The sequence below is a fragment of the Peromyscus eremicus genome, chromosome 20 (assembly GCF_949786415.1).
Source record: "Peromyscus eremicus chromosome 20, PerEre_H2_v1, whole genome shotgun sequence".
Classification (NCBI taxonomy): Eukaryota; Metazoa; Chordata; class Mammalia; order Rodentia; family Cricetidae; genus Peromyscus; species Peromyscus eremicus.
Genome location: NC_081436.1, coordinates 43,136,971 through 43,158,594, shown reverse-complemented (window position 1 = coordinate 43,158,594; position 21,624 = coordinate 43,136,971). Strand labels below are relative to the sequence as shown.

General features: G+C 47.2%; 1 protein-coding gene across 1 annotated transcript; it reads right to left on the bottom strand.

Moving 5' to 3' along the window:
- Nucleotides 1–400: 400 nt before the first annotated feature.
- On the bottom strand, nt 401–17,075 carry C20H8orf76 (chromosome 20 C8orf76 homolog). Its single transcript, XM_059247376.1, has 6 exons — nt 16,859–17,075; nt 14,738–14,833; nt 13,641–13,784; nt 9,251–9,708; nt 5,081–5,213; nt 401–730 (listed from the first exon to the last, which is right to left on the bottom strand). The coding sequence occupies exons 1-6, from the start codon at nt 16,973–16,975 to the stop codon at nt 533–535; spliced, it is 1,146 nt and encodes a 381-aa protein (XP_059103359.1). The 5' UTR covers nt 16,976–17,075; the 3' UTR covers nt 401–532.
- Nucleotides 17,076–21,624: the final 4,549 nt, after the last annotated feature.

Sequence of the window (21,624 nt, the reverse complement as noted above, 5' to 3'; positions counted from 1 at the left end):
TCTGACTCAGGAATCCTGTCTTCTGCCAGCATCCAGGGCTTGACTATGAACTATCCTCACAGAGTCATTGTTGAGGTCAACACAAGGAGGCAGAAGAAACTTAAGGTGGTGGGTCTTCGCTGGAGGAAGTAGGTCCCTGTGGGCGTGTCCTTGAGGGCCGTATTGTTCTAGTCCCTTCTCTGTGTCCCTCTGCTTCCTGGCCACTGTGACTGAGCCTTGTCCTCACTGTGATGGACAGAAACGTCTGGAACCATCAGTCACAATCAACCCTCACAAAAGCCAGCTCAGCCCCTTTACCGTTTTCCCAAGAACTGCCTGCTAGGTTGGCAGAGACCTATAAGACAGTACACGAGGGCCTCAAAAACACAAAAATAAATAGCAAAACTGAAAACAGATGAAATAACCTGGGAGAGAAGTTTTTATAAACAGTATAAAGAACCATCTTCATTTCAGTTTTCCATGATTACACAGACCTTGCCTAAAGTAAACAAGGACAACACAGCGCAAGATGTTTGGGTCTTGACGTGCTTCTCTAAGCTGTGATCTGTAGCTCCACGTGGAACTGATTTTCCAAGGAACAGAAATGGTCTTTGATCTTTCTGAACCACTTGTCTTCAAATTCTTCGGAGGATGCGATCACCAAGGCGGTCAGTGCTGCGGGGCCAACACACTTCACCTCTGAATGCACTTCATCTTTGATTTTCTCTGGGACAATGTCTTCCCCCATAGCCTGTAGGAGAGAGGGGGAAAGACTAGCCCAGTTAGCAGCAGCAGACACAGAAGAAAGGTTATTTACCAGCTGTAAAGCCTTTCACACAGAACACTCGGGGAGGCACTCCACTCTCCTGAGAAGGCCTGGTCCAGCTGCACGGTTTCCACTCTCACTCTCCCCAGTAAAGGAACTCCTAAGTCCTAAGGTGGCAACTGTGCTTCCTGGGCTCCTGGGAGCACTGAGTCAACCTTTCTATGTCAGACTGTTCTGTTACAGTGCACCTGTGGGCCTCTCCCTCCTGGCCAGAGGCTGAGGCTGAAAGGGTAGAGGTAGAGCCTAGGGTATGATGTGGGATACAGATCTGTCTGCTCCATGTTTCCCCAAAGAAGCCAAAGGCAGCAAAGAATCAAGCAACAAGTTGCTGTGTCCACCTCTCACTGACTTGGAGACTCCAACCCTCCACAGCCAAGGCTCTCTAGGGCCTCAGCACATCCCCATTAAAGGCACAATACTGCTCCCTCCTGGTCACAACCAAACTGCAGGGACACGGACTCCAACCCTGGATTCTGGACAACTCAAAATTAGATTCTAGAAAGCCCTTATGTAACCTCACTAAGTGATCCTTTGGTAATGACAGTGAGCAAAATGGAGTTCTGACAAGGTTCATACTCACCAGCATGAGAGCGTACACAACCATCCAGCAGGGATGCTGTGCAGGGAACTAGAGACACTAACCTAAGGCTCCTCCAACCTTGAGACCTCATGTGGCCACAGAAACCAGAAGTGCAACCAAAGAATGGCCCTTCAGAAACCACATGTTTGTGTGTGTGCACATGTGTGGTGTATGCTTGTGTGTGCACATGTGTGGTGCATGCTTCTGTGTGCACATGTGTGGTGTATGCTTGTGTGTGCACATGTATGGGGGCATATGTACCCTTGCTTGTTCATGCCAAATCCAAAGAAGAATTCTGCTGTCACTCTCGGCCTTACTCTCACTGAACCTTAACCTGGCTGTTGGCTAGGCTGGGAGCCAGCTCACAGACCACCTTCTCTGTCTCCCAATGCCAGGGTTACAGCATTTGTAACCATGCCTGGCTTATGTGGGGATTCACACTCAGGTCCTCTTGCTTACAGCATACAAGCTCTTCTCCACCAAACCACCTCTCTAGCCTCAAATAACACATTTTTTGAGGTAATTGTCAATAATTTAATAATTAATATTTATTAAACATTACTAATTCACCCGTTCTGAGGGCTTTTTTATTATTTCAATGTTTCTGAAATCATGAACTGATACATCATATTGTAAATGGCATGATCTTTCTCTTTCAGGGGCTTATCATATAATGATGTGTCTCACAAGTGACGATTTCTTGGATTCAATGAAAATCAGTTTTTATTTATATAGAGACAGGGTCTCTCTATGTTGTCCTGGCTGGCCTCGAACTCATTATGTAGACCAGACTGGTCTTGAACTCACAGAGATCCACCTGTCTCTGTCACCCACATGCTGGGATTAAAGGAATGTAAAACCAAGTCTAGTCTTAAAATCAATATTTCAGCCAGGTGTAATGACACACAGCTTTAATCTCAGCATTCTGGAGGCAGAGACAAGTGGATATCTGTGAGTTTGAGGCCAGCCTGGTCTACAGAGTGAGTTCCAGGATAGCCAGGTCTACACAGAGAAACCCTGTCTCAAAAAACCAAAAACAAGAAAAAAACAAAACAACAACAACAAAAAACACCAAATTAGTATCATAAACTATGGGCTAACACACCAGAAGTCATTATCTTATAAAGAAACTATTTGGGAAGCTGAGATGTCAAATTTGAGGCCAGCCAGGACAAAACAGTGAGAAAAGGTGGCCGAGGGGATGTTAGTAAAACGCTTGCCTTGTGATCATGAGGCCCTGCTTTTGGAATCCTGGAACCCATGAGAAAACATGACAGTATGCTGAGCCCTGTAACCTCAGGGAGGACAAGATGGGAGGTAGAGAGAGGTAGATCCTTGGAAGCTTCTGGGCCAGCAAGCCTGGCTCCCATAGCAAATTCCAGGCCAATGAGAAACCCTGCTTCTCCCTGACCTCCACATACGTGCCATGTATGCCCACACCTGCATCCAAGCATTCACCCATACCCACATACGTTAAAAGGAAGGATGAGGAGGGGGATCTTTGAACATGGGATGCATGACGAAATAACAAGGAAGCAGAATACAATCCATGGTACATACACACACTGGATTAGAAATGGAGGTCGCCAGCAATGGCACATAATCTGATTTTAGGTGGTGCGTGAAACTAAGATTAAGTATTGAATTGCAACGTGGGAAATACATCCTATTTTAATTTTAATTTTTGGAATATTAAAGGATAATGACTGAAATGGTACTAATGTGACTTTCTTAGCTCTTTGCACTGGATAGTTTTAGTCAACTTGATACAAGATAAAGACATCTGAGAGGAAGGAACCTCAATTGAGAAATGCCTCCATGAGACTGGCAAGCCTGTAGGGATCGTCTTAATTAGTGATCATGGGGGAGGGCTCAGCCTATTGTAGTTGGTTCTCTCCCTGGGCTGGTGGTTCTGGGTTCTGTAAGAGCAGGCTGAGCAAGCCAGTAAGCAAGCAGCACCCCTCCATGGCCTCTGCATCAGCTCCTGCCTCCAGGTTCCCACCCTGTTTGAGTTCCTGTCCTGACTTCCTTCAGTGAGGAACAGTGATAAGGAAGTGTAGGCCAAATAAACCCTTTCCTCTCCAACTTGCTTTGGTTGGTGTTTTGTTGCAGCAATAGTCACCCTAACTAAGACACTCTCTAAATCTTGCTTTAATAATTCTTTTCAAATACAGACAATCCAGGCAATCACATCCACTCAGACTTCAATGATGGTGCTTTCATTAAATTTGAACTTGGGTTTATAGTTATCATCCACCATGGGAAGTGATATTTATTTCCTACCTATAGAAGCACATAATACAAGCTTCCATTTAACTTTGTGTATGTTCACGTGTGAGCATCTGTGGTGCACATGTGTACATGTGGAAAAGAGAAGGCAACCTCAAGTGTCATTCATCGCGAGCCTCTGCCTTGTTTTCAGTCTCTCACTTGGCCTAGAAGCCACCTCAGGGACGCCGGTTGGCAAGCTCCAAGGCTCCACCGCCTCTGCCTCCAGTACCAGCACTACCACACCCACCTATTTTTTAATGTGTGTGTATTCCGGGGATGAAACAGGGAGAATGCAAACCAGGAAGGAAGGAAGGAAGAAGAAAAGAAAGCCATCTTTGCTGACACACATCTACAGAGCTGACTAGTCCTGAGGCTGAGGCAGGAAGATCCCCTGAACCCAACAGTCTAAGACCAGCCTGGACAACACGGGCTGTCAGCTGACTTCACACAGGAAACGGAAAGTAACTGATAGCTGGCAATGATAACAAACGCACAGTTAGTTTCCTAACGCAATGACGTCAGGGTGCGTACACACACACACACACACACACACACACACACTCAGGGTGCACGCACACACACACACACACACACACACACACACACACACACACAGTCATTCTCATGGGAAAAGCATGGCCGCTGAACCTAGAGGCCGAGCAGACACTTCGGTGTGCTAACAGGCACCACAGTTAGCCATCTGTCTGTCTGGGGTTTCTTGGGCATGTGACACTGTCAAGTCTGGTGTGCACAGAAAGGAAGCAGAAGAGCTTGACACATAATCTCCCAATGCCAACCTTCAACGTGTTCTTTACAAAAAGCCAGCTTCCGAAAAGGCTGACCGAGGCTTAAACATGGCGTTTTCATTTCTCTGTAAACATCAAGAGAGTGTCAGGGTAGACAGAGAACACTTCTCACATCTGGTCTACACAATCTGCCACTGGCCTTCTAACCTCAGGGCGCCACAACCTCTCTGAGCCTCCATTTCAGATCTGCGTGTCTTCACTGGCTGGTAGGATGGGTGGAGGGGGTGTGTGCATAAGACTGCTGCACAGGTACGGACACTTGACTATTAGTTCAGCACCAGGGTGACTCGGTAGCATAGAGATTGCCTAGCACGTACAAGGTCCTGGGTTCAATCTCCAAAAAACTCATCAGTCAGTTAAATCCACATTGAAACAGCTAAGAAGGGCATGTTACTTAGGATGCTCAAGGGGGCAGGCCCTAGGGATCGCTGATGAGAACAAGAAGAACACAGCAGGAGAACGATGATGAAGAAGCACTCTGATGACGGGGTGACCCAAAGGCACACAGTGAGGGGGACAGAAGTCCTTCAGGATGAGATGAGCTCTGGCCCTGCTTTGGTATGGAACAGCACAAGTCAGCAGGATGCTTGGCTCTGCATAAACCTGAGGGATACGCACCTCCTCCATCAACAGCACAGCACTGTCAGGGAAGTTGAGTTCCTTCACTCTCTCCGCAACTTCCCGCTGAGTCCTCAAGTTCCTCTCCAAAGCAAATGAGGTTTGCTGAGACTGGGTGAGCTGAAGCAAAAGCCTGAAAAACCAGAAAGTCTCAGTGTGAGAGGCTCCACCACAGGGCAGCAGAGAGCACGAGCTCCCACAGAGCCAGGCCCTCAGCAGCAGGGAGTCCTGCCAGCCTCACCAGGACCATCACCTACAGCTTCTGCCTGCATAAGCTGCCTCCCTTCTCATCTTCTTCTAGAAGAAAGGACCAGGACTCAAGGGGCTCAGGCAGCTCTGAGTCTGAGGGTAGCATAGGTTACAGGGAGTCTTTGTCTAAAAACAATAAGGCAGGCAGGCAGTTGAAAGCAAAAACAATTCACTGAGAAAAGCTCTCAGTCAGCCCCAGTCACAGAGTGTCCTGGGTCCATTCCTGGGATGCCGGCATCTGCTGACTCCACAGAGACTGGACCCCAAGGACTACTTAGCTTTGCTGGCGTACATGAGTACCAAAACAGGGCCAGACCTCCGAGGACCACTTCACAACTGCCTTACTATGAATGTCCCCAGTGATCCTAACCTGGTCTCTTGAGTCATTCACCCTGTAACTCAACTCCCCTTTCCTAATGAGGAGCTCGGGCTGGATGTCCCACAGGCACCTGGGTCATACATCAAGCTGACGTCATTCTTCCTTAGGCCCTGATCTGTCCTTCCCATCCTTTTGCATGCTCCATCTCAGCAAAAAGCACCCAGGGCACCCCTCGGCGTCTCCTTCTCCTCACTCCCATCCCGCCCATACACCCAGCTGGTCGCCGAGTCCCATCTGTTCCGTAATGACGACACTGTTTTCTACTTCTATTCCTACTGCACTATTCTAGGTCAGATCCTATCACTGATGACCACTGCCTCTCCACTGCTGTCCAAAGTTCCAAATGGCCTCTTCTAGTCATCACCAGCCCCCATCCCAACCCTGCCACACACACACACACACACACACACACACACACACACACACACACACACACACCTGACTCACAGCTCTGATCACACTCCAATTCAAGCCTATGAATACTCTGGGCCTTCAAGGAAAGGACTAGTTCTTTATGGCATCTAAGCCAGGGGTGGCAGCACACGGCTACCGTCCTAGCACTGGAAAGTCTGAGGATCACCATGGCATACAAGTTCCAGGCAAACCTTGGCTACACAGTGAGCACTGCCTCAAAGTCAACCAACAAGCAAAAAGGGTAAAGTCTTAAACTAATAAAAAACCCAAACACAATGAAAGTGCTCAACAGCTCAGCATTTTCCAATAGCCAGCACTTCCCAGCTGCTTGCTGCAGCCCTTGCCCGCAGCAGGCACGTTAGAAAACTTGAACTCCACACCCTCAGGCAGCAGGCACTGTCCCCATTCCTCCATCTGTCCGGATGAGGAGTCTAGAGCCCGAAGTTTATGGAATTTGTGCAAGGCCACACAGCTGGCCAGCAAATAGTCCAGGCTCACGTGGTCGACACCAGGCATTTATTAAAGTCCTGATGGTCTGACTCTGAGTCCAGCCTCCTTCTTCCCTTGCCCTGGTATTGTGGTTTCCAGGCCTCCTTGAGCTTCCCCACATTGCTGTCTGTGTGAATACTGAATGAATACTATAGGTTCATAGGGAGTGGCATTATTTGAAAGGATTAGGACATATGGTTTTGTTGGAGTAGATGTGGCTTTATTGGAGGAAGTGTGTCACTGGGGGTGGGCTCTGAGATTTCAGAAATCTAAGCCAGGCCCAGTGTCTCTCTCTCTTCCTCCTGCCTGCCCAAGATGAAGAACTCTCAGCCACCTCTCCAGCACCATGTCTGCCTGCTTCCCACCATGATGATAATGGACTGAACCTCTGAACCTGTAAGCCAACCCCAATTAAATGTTTTCCTTATAAAGGTTGCCATGGTCATGGTGTCTCCTCACAGCAATAGAAACCCTAAAATGTCTCCAGATGATGTAACTGCTCTCTATGCCTTCTAGCTGAGCATTCTTTCTCTCTGTCTCACCAAACACAGGAGCACACCTTCCTCACCTGAGGAACAGTACATGGGTGAGCAAGACAACACAAAGAACTATGGACTGCCTAGACACAGGGCTCTGGGGCTATAAACTGACCCCAATATGCAGCCCAGAAAACCATGAGGAATAATAGGAAAGAATTTGTACAGAGCACCCAGTACTTGGTGGCCAGCTGCTAAGCACTCCTCTCGAGGAATATTCAGAGGAGCACAGGCCTGGAAAAGGCTGGTTCTTCCTCTGGTTGGTCTCCATGGTATTCTGCTCACACCAGGACACAGCCCTCAGCAGCTGTGTGCCAGTCATTGGCTCCATGTATATTGACCTCAACGCGGTGACTGTTACAAGGAAAGAGCCTCTTGGTTTGGTTTTGTTCTGTTTTGCTTTTTTTTGTTTTTTCTAACCATCTTTATGATGTGCCTGGCACACGTGCTTCGGAATGAAAGTGACACAGTCACTGGGCGTGGTGGCACACGCCTTTGCTCTTAGCCCTTGGGCGGCAGAGGCAAGTGTGTCTCTATGAATTTGAGGCCAGCCTGGTCTACCCAGTGAGTTCTAGGCCAGCCACGGCTACACAGTGAGTGAGAACTGTGCACAAAACCAACCAACCAACCACAACATAAAGAAGTGACACGGTCAATGATAATTGGGCATCTGCTAATTTCTTTTTAATTCTTGGTTAAATTTCAATAGATTCTCCAGAATTAAAAACAGACCCTCCGTTCCCACCAGTTTGTTTCTTCATTGACAAGTCACAGAACTGGTCAAAGGCATTCCTCCCTCCTCTTGCCCTCAGATCCATATATTTTAAGGATCCAAAGTGCTTGGAGTCCCCAGAAGCCAGCACAGGAGGCTCTGTGGCATGAACTAAGCACTTAGCACTATGTACTGTGCACCAAGCACTGGGTGTTCATTAGTAGCACTGAGTAAAGAGCAGGCTTTCTTCAGATTTCTGCCAGACACAAACAAAGCCATTTCTGTAGAAATGACGCTTTTCCTTTTAAATGTGTATACATTTTAATTGTTCATCACAGACTTTTTGTTGGTTTGTTTCCAGTCTTAACACTCTATCTTGAGTAATAACAAGAGCCGTCTTTTTTTATTTGCCTTTTTTTTCCACACAGGGTAATGACCATTGGGCAGTTTCCCCCTCCTGTCTGCACCATCTCCCCAAACTCCTGGGGTGGGCATCAGCTGTTTTCACTGAGGTGACTCCTACAGATGGCCCCACATCCTCCTCACATCACATAGGACTGTGGGTTTCTGATTTACAGATGCAAGGGAATGTTTCTTCAGTGAATGCCGCCTGAGTTCCTCAGAGGCCCGACCCGTCCTCCCTCACGGCCCCAACTATGAGACTTTGTCTTGTTCATTTGAGTCAGATTCTCACTACATAGTTCAGGCTGGCTTTGAACTCATGATCCTCCTGGCTCAGGCTCCCAAGTGCTGGAATTCCAGGTCTATACCAATAGCATTATGAAATATTTTAACATTTGTTTGTGTCCCGTTGTGGTTTATATTCATTTCCCAGATGGCTGGGCTTTCTTGTACTAACAGACATCAGGAACCGTCATGTCTACTTCTTAGTCACTGTGAACAGAGCAGTGATAACCATGGGTGCACAAGTATCTTCGGGGCATGTGAGCTCAGAGTGCTTCAGGTATACGTCACACCTGGGTCATATGGTACTTTTATTTTTGGCTTTTCTTTTGGGGTGGGTTGTTTGTTTGTTTGTTTGAGACAGCGTCTCTCTACATAGCTCTGACTGCCCTGAAACTCTCTATGTAGACCAGGCTGACCTCAAACTCACAGAGATCTACCTGCTTCTGCTTCCCAAGTGCTGGGATTAAAGGCGTGCATACCAGGCCCTAGCTTAGTTTCACTTATTTTATTTCTGGATCCCTATATCTCAGTGGCTGTACTAGTCTATATTCCCACCAGCCTTGTATGGGATTTCTCATTCCCTGCATACCATGGATGCTAACTTTAAAAATTAACTTAAAGAAACAAATCTTTCCTCCTTAAAACGAAGAACCAGCCTTTCTCCGAGCTCACCCCAGGTGCTGACATACCCTCTCTCGGCTTACCTGGCACGAACCAAAGAGGCACATGCCTTCATCCGAGCCTCCAGCCCTGCGGCTTCTCTCCAATCTGCCAGACAGTTCTGCATCTTCTGTGGAGCCTCCTCGGCCTTATGGATGTTACGACCACTTGCCTCCAGGGAAAGCACTGCACTCTCAGGCAAGGCTGCTGGGAAATACAGAAGGCAGCCTGTTCCAGAGTGCACACCCGAGGAACTGATAGCTTGGTTACTTGAGGTGACACTCGTCTGTCCCCGAGATGACGTACACAATGCCGGTAGGCCTGGCCCTGGACTCAGGTATGCTTCCGCCAATTTCCACCAGTTCCAAGGGTTCAGAGGATGAAGGGAAATCAGTTTTTGCAAGCACAGAATTGTCTTCTCCAAGCTCTGAAAACTTGAAAAAATAGCCAAGTGGAGGTAGAGCACCGTGATTAGATGGTCCGTGTTGGTTGCTTTATTTTCCTGAGGAGAAGGAACAAAAGAATCTTAACTACAAAATGTTTTCATATAAAAATGGAAGCAACTAAAAGCCCAAGTTGTGTATGTTATAAACCAGAAGTATTTTTAGGTGCTATATGGATCAAGTGAACTTAATACTTCCACAGCTTTTGTGTTTCAAACCATAACCTAGGGCCAGTGAAAGCTGTGGCTGGCTGGAGCATGCGCACATGTATATATATACATATATACATACACACACACACACACACACACACACACACACACAAATATGAAACCATAAACCTGGAAAATGATCCAGGAAATGGTCCCCAGCAACTCATAGATACCTTTCTTAGGGTTTCTATTGCTGTGAAGAGACACCATGACCATAACAACTCTTATAAAGGAAAGCATTTAATTAGGACTGGCTTACAGTTCAGAGGTTGAGTCCATTATCATTATGGTGGGTGCCATGGTGGCATGCAGGCAGACATGGTGCTGGAGAAGGAGCTGAGAGTTCTACATCTGGATCCCCAGGCAACAGAGGAACTCTGTGTCATACTGAGCATAGCCTGAGCATAGGAGACCTCAGAGCCTGCCCCCACAGTGACACACTTCCTCCAACAAGGCCACACTTCCTGATAGTGCCACTCCCTTTGGGGGCCATTTTCTTTCAAACCACCACAACACCCCAATGCCATAATGCAGCAGCTCATGTATAAGTGGCCTGACAAAATTCAACACTAAAAATATAAATGCCACGGATTGTTCAACTTTACCACAGTCCTGTTATGGTCATCTTGTGTCATACTGGTGAGGGGTGGACGTGTGATGCCCAGTGTCAGCTAACAACCTGAAGGTCTGAGAAACACCCAGGGGAGCATCTAAGGACAGTTCTAGAACATACTAGTTAAATGGAGTAGACCCCATAAGCTGGCTTCCTAGACGGAATAACAGGGAGAAAGAGAGAGTCCACCAGTGCCTCTGTCCCACATCACCCTGCTGCCAGGAGAGGCTGCTGTCTCAGTTACACCCCTCCATCATGTCACACCGCCTCACTGCAGCCCAGAAACACAAGCCCAGTGACCCCGGAGTGTGGACTCTGAAGCCATGAGCACATCTCTCCCCGAGTCCTATCTGTCACCGTGGTGAGGTCTGTGTGCATTTTCTTATTAGGTGCTGACCTAATGGTTTCCTTTTAATATTTCAGAGTTTCTAAACCCCGAGGTAACTTCCTTGAGGATTTGCAGGAATCCCATCTGCATCTTTGACTTGGCTTGGACTTCTTACCCAGGACAAGCCTGAAGCTCTCAGCTTGGTACTGCACCCAAATGCCTTCCCTGCTGTCCCTGGCCACAGGAGGTTGCTCTGTTGCCTTCTGATCAGAAAACCCTTTTGAAGTCTCCTTAAGAGCCATCATCTCTCACCTAACCTGCCATATGGCAGATACCCTGTGGGTTAGAGAAAAGGGTCCACTTTTTCCAAATTAGTCTGCAGAGAGCAGATGGCAGAGTGAAATTACCTTCAACCCAATGTGAAATCTAAGGGAAGCCCGGCCTGTCCAGGTCACACGCCTGCACAGAACAAAACCGAGTGTCAAACAGAGGCCAAACTACCCAATATACAGCCTACAGGAACCAGTAAACCACCCAGGATGCAGCCTACAGGAACCAGTAAACCACCCAGGATGCAGCCTACAGGAACCAGTAAACCACCCAGGATGCAGCCTACAGGAACCAGTAAACCACCCAGGATGCAGCCTACAGGAACCAGTAAACCACCCAGGATGCAGCCTACAGGAACCAGTAAACCACCCAGGATGCAGCCTACAGGAACCAGTAAACCACCCAGGATGCAGCCTACAGGAACCAGTAAACCACCCAGGATGCAGCCTACAGGAACCAGTACAGCAGGCAGTGAAAGCCTGCTGAGTTCTTGGAGCATTCCCATGCCGAGAGGGAAAACATGAAACATGCACATAACTTATTTGGTGACACCATATCTACCCAAGCACTGGGCACGCCTTGCTTTAACTGTTTCTATTGCTTACGGCAATAATAAGAGCCTTGGGTTCGATTCTGAGTTAGGGTACATAGACATGGCATAGTGCCCTGTGTACCGCAGATGTGACCTAACTGCTGAACAATGAATTCTCTAAAGCCAGGCTGTGCCTTTCTGAGCTGGCTCAGTGTGTAAAGGTGCTTGCTGCCAAGCCTGAGGACCTGGGTTCAATCCCTGGAAACCACACGGTGGAAGGAGACTAACTCCTACCAATTGTCTTCTGACCTCCACACAGGCTGTGGCGTATGAATCCCCACCACCTCTAAGAAAATAGACAACATGTAAAAACTATTTTAATTATGCCTTTTCTTTCTAATAAGAACATGTCTGGATTATCTCTAGCAAATGCTCCACTTCTTCTGCTACTATCTATAATACATTCTACTATTCAAAAACACGTTGCCACTGGGAAAGCAGGTATATGTCAGTGTGAAGTAGGTGCCACACACAGACCGTGATCCCTCCCCGACTCCTGCTTTTTAAAAAAAACAGGGTACGCATATATATATATATACATATATATATATATACATATATATGTATATATATATATATATACACATATATATGTATATATATACTAGACTGACTGGTCTTGAACTTGTGATGCTCTTACCGCCGCAGCCTCCCGAGTGCTGGAATTACAGGCATGCACCAATACGCTGGGCTCTAGACTATGGTCCTAATAATATGATTAATAAGGTGAGTTTACTGGTGTGGCAGTTTGAGTGTAATTGGCCTCCATAATCCCAAAGGGAGTAGCACTATCAGGAAGTGTGGCCTTGTTGGAGGAAGTGTGTCACTGTGGAGGCGGGCTTTGAGGTCTCTTTTGCTCAAGCTTTGTTCAGTGTGACAATCAGACTACCTCCTGTTGCCTGCAAAATGCAGGACTCTCAGCTACTTCTCCAGCATCATGTCTGCCTGCACGCTGCCATGCTCCCAGCCATGATGATACTGGACTGACCCTCTGAACTGTAAGCGAACCACCCAATTAAATGTTTTCCTTTAGAAGAGCTGCCATGGTCATGGTGTCTCTTCACAGCAATAGAACCCCTAACTAAGACGACTGGTATGCTAAATTAATAAAGGAGGGTTTGATGGCATGGTTGGTATGCCCCTCTTTGGACATTAAATTCCATTTAAATGTGTTTCAGGGATTTTCCCAGGGCTGCATATTAAAACAACGGGACTAGAGATGATTCGGTGGTTAAGAGCGCTCGTTGCTCTTTCAGAGGACCCAGGTTTGGTTCCCAGCACCCACACTGGGTAGCTCACAACCAGCTGCACTCCAGCTCCAGGGGGATCCAATGTCTCTAGGCTCCTGGGCATCTGCACTCAATGTCCATACCCACACTTGGATGCCAACACACACACACACACACACACACACACACACACACACACACATACATAATTAAAATTTAAAATATATCTTCGAAAAATCCAAAAAAAAAATCACTCATAATCCTACCAACTCTGAGTATATACTCCTCACCACACTTCAACCCCAACACACACACACACACACACACACACACACACACACGTATACACATAATTAAAATTTAAAATATATCTTCGAAAAATCCAAAAAAAATCATTCATAATCGTACCAACTCTGAGTATATATTCCTCATAAAAATAAAACTTCTGAAAATAAGATTTCTAAGCAATAATTCTCATCTTAGCACAGGGAAAATATTCCAGGAAAATAATCACATCTGGTGCACCGAGCTTCACCTCAATAACTGCACCGCTGACGGTTTCCCTCCGTAACCCCAGCCCACCAATCCCGCTTCCACTGGAGGTTTGTTCTTCAGGGAGTGAACGACTCCGACGTCTCACACTCTGACGTACAGGGGAGTGTGAGAACAAGCGACAGAGCCACTCACCAAGTCTGCTGCAATCTCCAGCGCTTCCTCGTGTCTCCCCAGCTGAGCCAGACACCGGGCCTGGCCTTCTTGGACATCCCTTTTCATGGCGACATTGGTAGATGGCAACTGTTCAGAGATCCCGGAGTATTCCTGCAGCGCTTTCTGACAATTATTGAAGGAGGGAAGTCATAAGGAGGGTGGGGAAAGGATCCAGTGTAGAGATGACCGTTGCCTACGCAGAAAGTAGTATTATAACTGACCTCTCCAGTGACCTATGGGAGACCTAAGTGCTTCAAATAGTACTATTAATGTTTTTCTAAAAGGTAGAGACAGATGGCTGCAGGTCATAATGTCTACAACTATGGTAAACATCACAGCATTAGAGACAGAACATTCTAGATGCAAACAGAATAGGCTTCGAGTCCTAGATTTACTGGGACGTGTGTGTGTGTGTGTGTGTGTGTGTGTGTGTGTGTGTGTGTGTGTGTGTCTGTGTGTCTTTTGAGACATATGTAAATCCAGCTGGCCTGGAATTTGCTATGTGGATTAATTAGGCTGGACTTGAACCCACAGGGATCCACCCGCCTCTGCCTCCACCTCTGCCTCCACCTCTGCCTCCGCCTCTGCCTCCGCCTCTGCCTCCGCCTCTGCCTCCGCCTCTGCCTCCACCTCGCAAGCGCTGGATTGAAGGCATATGCCACGAGGCCCAGCTATATACCTTATTAATATTTGCACAAAGATGAGATGGGACGTATATGTGAAGCAATCTGGCATCTGATTGTTCATTCTTCCCTTCTCTTGCATATTTTGGGGAATCTGTCCCTGTGACATGCTGGAGAGTCACGGGTGAGTCGATACAGAGTCTAGGGAAACAGACCATAAGGACTCCCAAAACAATCTTTGGTTGGAATTATGAAAAAAACAGAACGTAATACGGACCCTAAAGAAAAGACTGGGATTTAGGATTCTAAGATTATCTACAGGCATCGCCGAAGATTAACTCCATCTCCACAAAGCACACTCCTAACTTGGCACACACTGCTCTTTACGTGTGCTATTTTGATAAAACAAGAGCCCACTTCAAGTACCCTAGTCTGTCACGGGCTGACTCCCACCTCGTATTCCTGTCGTCGGTAGGCCAGGTCCCCTCTGAATTTCTTGAGAGTGAGAACTTCAGTATCCTCACTACTTTCTGTCTCTCCATAAAACCACTAGAAATCAAGAAGACAGCATTTATGAGGAAGAGTGAAGCCATGGTTTTCCACATCACGATCAAAAGCAGGTTCCCATAATACAACCATTTAACCACCAAAGACACGCGTCTTCAGGATGAGACTCAAGGGAAAACAGAGGACAAAAAATGGCTACATTTTTGCTGTTTTTTGAAACAGGATCTCATTATGCCCCCCAAGTGCTGAGATTACAGGCATGACCGCACAGACCAAATGATACATATGTGTAGTACATGTATGTACAGGTGTGTGTATGCATGTGTCTGTGTGGTGTGAGGGCCGGCTGTCTTTCTCTATCAGTCCTCACCTTTTTTCAAGACAGGGTCTCTCACTGAACCTGGAGCTTACTGATTGGCTAGCCTGTCTATCAACAAGCCCCAGGGTGCTCCCTCCCTGTGCCGGTTGCCATACCCAGTTTTTTATAGGGGTGCTTAGATCCACATGCTTGGTATTAAGCACTTACCCACTGAGCCACCTCCCTGGCCACCAATGACAGTCTTAATGGTGGCCCGATTTTTTAAAATCATTTTTTCAATATATTGTATGTGTGAGGTCACATCCAAGCCACTGTGAACATGTGGAAGTCCGAGCACGCTTTGCTGGAGTCCGTTCTCTCCTTCTACCGTGTAGGTTCTGGTGACAGAGCTCAGGTCATCAAGACCTGGCTGCAGGTGACTTTATCTGCTGAGTCATCTCGCTAATGGCCCAGGTTTTTGTTAAAATGATCACAGAGTCAGTGAGATGGCTCTGTGGGTAAAAGCACTTGTCACCAAGTCCGAGATCATGGGCCCCTGTGGTAGAAGGAAACAACCAATACCTGCAGTTTGTCCCGACTGCCACACAGTGCCATGGCTCCCTCTCTCTCTCTCTCTCTCTCTCTCTTTCTCTCTGTCACACACACACACACACACACACACAAATAAATGAATGTGGTTAACAATAAATTCTTTAATGACCACTAGTATAAACACGTCGATAACATATTTGTAAAAAAAGCAAAAACAAGAAAAAAAAAAAACCACGTATTTTCAAAGGCATTCTGTACGATACCAAGGACTCTTTAAAGCAGTATCTGTTTTCTTTTAGAGCAATGGGGTGAAAGGGATTGACAACCCTACGCACAGGACACAGGAGGCTGTGAATACTACGGTTAAGGTGCTACTATTGTGAAAATGTCACACAGAGAATCCGAGCAAAGGAAATTACAACTGAAGGGAGGGTTCTGGGCATCTCTAAGAACACTTCCCTCTTCTGATTTAAATCCCTTGATACAAAGTGAGATTGAGATTTAACTCCTGACGAAAGGACACAAAAAAGGATGAAAAGCATTTTGTATGGCCAAAGACGCATCTCCTACTCCCTTTTACAATAAAACCTGCTGAGGCCAAAGAAAGTCTGTCTCTAAATTCTGTTGACTCGAATGTAGTTAGCACATTCTGATAGCTTGGCTGTATTTCTAAAATACTTCACTCTGTACCACCACCGCTCATCACAAGCTTGCTAAATTAGTTTCTCTCCTCCTGAGCCACCACGGTAGGGAAAACTTCGCTCTAGTCTTCAAACACCACGTCACTCAAGACCAGATATTTGCGCCACAGTTAGCTTCGGCCCTTTGCAGCTTATCTAGTCACACTGATTTTTAACTAGCCCTTCCCCCCACTTCTTAACAACAACATATAAACTTCCACCCCATTTTCATTAGCCTATTAGAAAACGATGAAACTAAATTGGCTTGAGACTATTTTGTTCTCCCAGACTGTCAGGGGGCCTGCAAAGAATGCGCTGTGGACCACCCGGGCCGGGCTGGGGGCAGGGAGGTGTTGTGTGGCACTGGCCCGGGCCGGCCCGCGGGACCTGTGCGAGGGTGGGGACAGACGACAGGAGGCTGGAAGAGGGGGGCGGCCGTGCTTACAAGCCCCGACTGCAGGGCTGCCGGACAGTGGCGGGGGCTGGCCTCGCCGCAGGCGGGCTCCGGTGCGGAGCGGCGGGAGCCAGGCATCTCACCTGTGGCTCGCACAGCTTGGCGCCGTAGGGCGCGGGCGGCTCGGGCCGCCGCTCCGGCCTCTGCTCGAACACCGAGTCCTCAAATTCGCCGCCGAGCACCCAGCACCCGGCCTCCATGGCGCGCGCGCGCAGCCAGGCCTCGAAACCGGCTAACACTTGGAGCGGCTCCCAGCCCCCGGCATCCGGAACGCGCGGCTGCAGCCAGGCAGCCGAGACGAGGTAGCGCCTAGAGCGGCGCCGGCGCGCAGCCCACCCGGAAGCGGTGGGCTGTCGGCCGGAGCGTAGCATTCTGGGAGTGGTAGTCTTTCAGCGGCCGCGCATGTAGGGGCTGTTGCCCAAGTTGGGGGTCGTGGTGGAGCAGAAATTATTACCTGACACTCGGGCTTCTTGAACCTCACAACGAAGAGTTTGACTTCTCCGTGTCAGGAGCTGAATAGAGTACTCTTTCCCTGCCTACCTCGAAAAATCGGGGTCCGTGGGGAGCCGGCTAACTTAGGTACCGGTTTTAAACACTGGCAGTATTCTCATTGTGGTACCCCTCCCCCATTTTATTTTGCGTTTTCCGTCTTCTCCCAATAGCAACTGCGAGAAAGGCAGTAATTCCTGTTTTGTAAACGAAAATATTGGGCTTGAAGAGGTCAGGTAAACTAGCTGAAAAAGCCCCGCGTCTCTAAAGAAGAGACCAGAACTACTCAGAAATTTATAAAAAGCTAGACTCGATCTGACTAGCAGAACTCTAAGACTTTCCAGAAGTGTCTTGACTCTGGAAAGTAATACAGAGCTAGTAATAAAGCTTTTTTGTTTTTCCTCTCACTTGCTCCTCTTCCACCGTTTGTCTTTTCAGGGTTCTTTCTTCAGCTCTATTTTCTATTCTCCAGACTCTATGGGCAACTTAAGCCACCTCCCCCGGTTTCAAAATCCATCTGCTCATAACTCACAAAATGTGGAACCTAGCTTCGTATTCAACAGACTCATCTGAAGACTCCACTTAGGCCAGGCGGTAACTGCTGATGGATTCGTCCCGGGGAAATCCATGTTTAATAGTGAGGTTGTTTTGTTTTCCCATCAGAAATGCAATACTCCATATTAAGAAAAATTTGGATATTATAGAAAAATATAAGAAAACAATACATAATACCACCACCAAGAAAAAAAAAATGAGGTCCTAAAAAGGAAGAGATATTTGCCCTAATTCTGGTATGTTGTCCTAGAAGCACATTACTGGAGAACTGCAAGAGCCACGTGTGTCTGGCTTCAAGATCCTTGCTTTACTAGCTTAGCTGTTCAACCCAGTGTGTGAAATGGGTATTGATTAAAGTGAGGCTTATAAAGCTTGTCAGACGGCCAGAGGGTGACATGGGTTCATTTAAAATCCCTGCTCCAGGAGAAGCGTAAGAGCAGAGCAAAGGCAGGCGTCGGGGATTTCTCTAGCCTTTTCTTTATGAAAGCTGTTTGGTCCCGGAATGTCTTCCCTCCTGCTCTGAAGCCAGCTGGCTCTAGACTCCTGCTGCCTAACAACTAACTGAGCTAGAGCTTGTGCTGAGAAGGCAGCCAGTTGCTTTAGGTCTGCATGTGGGTAAGTGATAGTTCACTGCTCTTAGGGCTCAAGATTCCTGGGCTTAGTAGTTTCCAACCTTTTGCCACTAAGAACCTGCTTGGTTACTTTACTCTTGCAGCCATGGCAGATTTGTGTACCAAATAAAGCTGTATTTATTGACTAATGATTGCTTCTCTTTCCTCTGAAAAGCTGAACCCAAATCCTCTATAACAGCCAATCCAAGCTTCTACCCAGCTTGAGTCCACCAGCATTGCCTCATTCTATGATAGAATTCCAGCTGAAAGTGAGAATATAGCTGTTAGGACCCTGGGAAGCCTGATGGACAGCAAACTAGTTAGAATTAGGACTTTGCCAATAATACAGTTTGAATTCCCCATTGCAGTTGAGGAGCCAAGGTCTGGGAGCATTTGATAAGCCCAAGACAGTAAGCCAATGAAACAAGAGGGCATCGGACATTGTAACAGTTAAATCTATGTATACTTAGAAAATGCAGGTGTTTGGTGGTGATAGAGCAGTGGTTCTCAGCCCTCCTAATGCTGCGACCCTTTAATACAGTTGCTCATGTTGCGGTGACTCCCAACCATAAAATTATTTTCATTGATACTTCATAACTGTAATTTTGCTGTTATGAATCGTAATGTAAATACTTTTGGAGATACTTGTTTGTCAACGGGGTCATGAGCCACAGGTTGAGAATCACTATGTTAGAGAGTAAATGGGATTTCTACAACTATCAAACTGAGTGGTTATGATTTTTAAAAACCTGTTTCTACAGCTTACTAGCTATGAAAGTCGCATTTTTGATTGAGGTGCCTGTTTGAGTTGCCCATCACAAGGCAGCTGACACCTTTTCAGGCAACACTCTGCTCACTTATTTCCCTTACTGTGGCATTCCACGAACTGTAGACAGTGGGAAGGTTAGACGCTGTCTTTTTCACTCCTGTAAACTCAGCTCCCAGACAGGCCTTGGCCAAAGCAGCTAAATCCATGCCTGCTGAATGGATGGGTGATGGTAAAGGAGGGGTACCAAGGGAGGCAGGAGAAGTACTTCTCAGCTGTGGTCACATGCTGGTGTCCTGCCTGTGATCTGGGGAGGAGAGCCAATGTTTCCCTGTGGAAGCGTTTCCCCAGCCTAGACCATGAGCCTACCCTCCCTGCACCCCATGACCTCAAGTGAGCCCTGCTCCCCAGCAGCTGTTCTCAACAGGTCTGCCACAGTTGGCCCTCAGTCTACCCCTCCTCTTGCAACCCTCTTGTCCTAACCAGGTACCAACTCACCACTCCTTTTATCAGGAAGCCACCCCAACCCAGTGCCCGTTATCTATGTGACTGATTCCCAGAATCCTTTCCTAACCTCCCCTCCCCTCAGCCTGGCTCCCATTGCCCCGGTCTAGGTTCACACACCATGTCCAAGGGCACTTGGCATTTCCAAAGGCTGGGGTTGAGGCTTTTTTTTTTTAAATCTAATGCTCATTTGTCAGTCACCCACAGTAGACCATGAGCTCATTTAGGCCTTGACTAGGTCACTCACCTCTATGTGAGCAGTGTCTGGCACCCAGTCATCCCTGACTCCTGTTGAGGGGATCAATCCAAACTACACTTGCCACAGAGTATTCATGTATGGACTCTCTGCATCATTCTACATGTCTGGGGGCCTATGTGTGTAGCTCTGTGCTCATGTAGAGACCATACTAACGTGGGAGGACAGCTGATAAACATGGACACAAGCAGGTTATTTAGTTACATATTTTGATGTTGTGCTGGTATCAAGGTTTGGATGTAAAATGTGTCTCACAGCTCACACTTTAAATATTTCATCCCCAGCTTGTGTGAAAGGCTGCCTGTAGAAGTGGGGCCTGACGGGAAGGAGGTCACTGGGGGCAGGTCTCTGAAGGTTCTATCTGCTTTTCGTTCCTGGCAAGGCCTCCTGTGTGGTGATATTTTATTTGTGCAACCCAATAAAGTTTATCTGAGGATCAGAGGAAAAAGCCAGCCACTATATTAAACATAGAAGTCAGGCAATGGTAGCACACACCTTTAATCCTATCATTCAGAAGGCAGGGATCTGTCTGGAGCTCTGTGAATTCAAGGCCACACTGGGAACAGAGCCAGGCATGGTGGCACATGCCTTAAATTCCAACACTAACCATAGAGGTCTGGAGGTCTGTACAGACAGACAGGAAGTGACAGAGCTGGGCAGAAAGAGGAAATGATGTAGCTGGACGGAGAGAGCAAATCAGATGGCAGAACAGAAAGGCATATAAGTGTGGGTATATAAGAAGTAGGTCTCTCTGAGCCGGGCAGTGGTGGGGAGGGGGCCAGAGCCAGGTGGAGCTCTGTGAGTTCGAGCCTAGCCTGGTCTACAGAGCGAGATCCAGGACAGGCACCAAAACTATGCAGAGAAATCCTGTGTCGAAAAAAACAAAAAACAAACAAACAAAAAAGTAGGTCTCTTTGGAGCCTGAGGTGTCGGTGAGGTGAGGTTAGCTTGTGGCTTTTCCTAGTTCTCTGATCTCTCAGGTTTTCACCCCTATATCTGGCTCTGGGTTTTTATTTAATAAGATCATTTAGCAATTTGTCTACACTCCTGGTCTGTCAAGATGTGCAAAGCTTCCCCACACACTGCAGCCCTTGACTCAGACACTTGTGCTAAAATGCTGCCCTTGCCATACCAAACTGAAACCCCTCTGAGACTGTGAGCCCGAACAACCCATTCCTCCCTTGTTTCTGTCACCGTGAGCAGAGTGACTGAAGCAGGGGCAGGGCCTTTCTGGACTTACTGTAGAGAAGGGCCTTCCATGACAGAACTATCTCTTTGCCTTTCTGACCCAAGCAGTTTTCCTTTGAGCTACCCCTTTGGCTCTATGAAGATGGTAAACAGTTCTTTTTCCACTTTTCCATCTTTTTAAATTTTTTAAAAATTACATTTATCTATTTATTTGGGTGGGGGCAAATGCCACAGTGCCCATGTAGTAGTCAGAAGACAACTTACATGAGTTAGTTCCTCCCTCTGCCATGTGGCTCCCAGGAGTCAAACTCAGGTCATCAGGTTTGGAGGCCAATGCCTTAATCCAACGAGCCATCTTGCTGGTCTTTCTGTTTGTTTCTTTTCCTAAAAACTGTTCCTTCTATTTCTGACCTGAATGCTATCCCACTAATTCTCATGAATAAATTACCAACATACATTTCTCATATTCTGAAGAATTTG

Coding starts and splice junctions, on each gene's coding strand:
- C20H8orf76 (XM_059247376.1), bottom strand. CDS start 16,975: ATGGAGGCCGGGTGCTGGGTGCTCGGCGGCGAATTTGAGGACTCGGTG. Junction 14,834..16,858: donor CCAAGCTGTGCGAGCCACAG/GTGAGATGCCTG, acceptor CTTGATTTCTAG/TGGTTTTATGGAGAGACAGA. Junction 9,709..13,640: donor TGGAGATTGCAGCAGACTTG/GTGAGTGGCTCT, acceptor CCTTCTCCTCAG/GAAAATAAAGCAACCAACAC.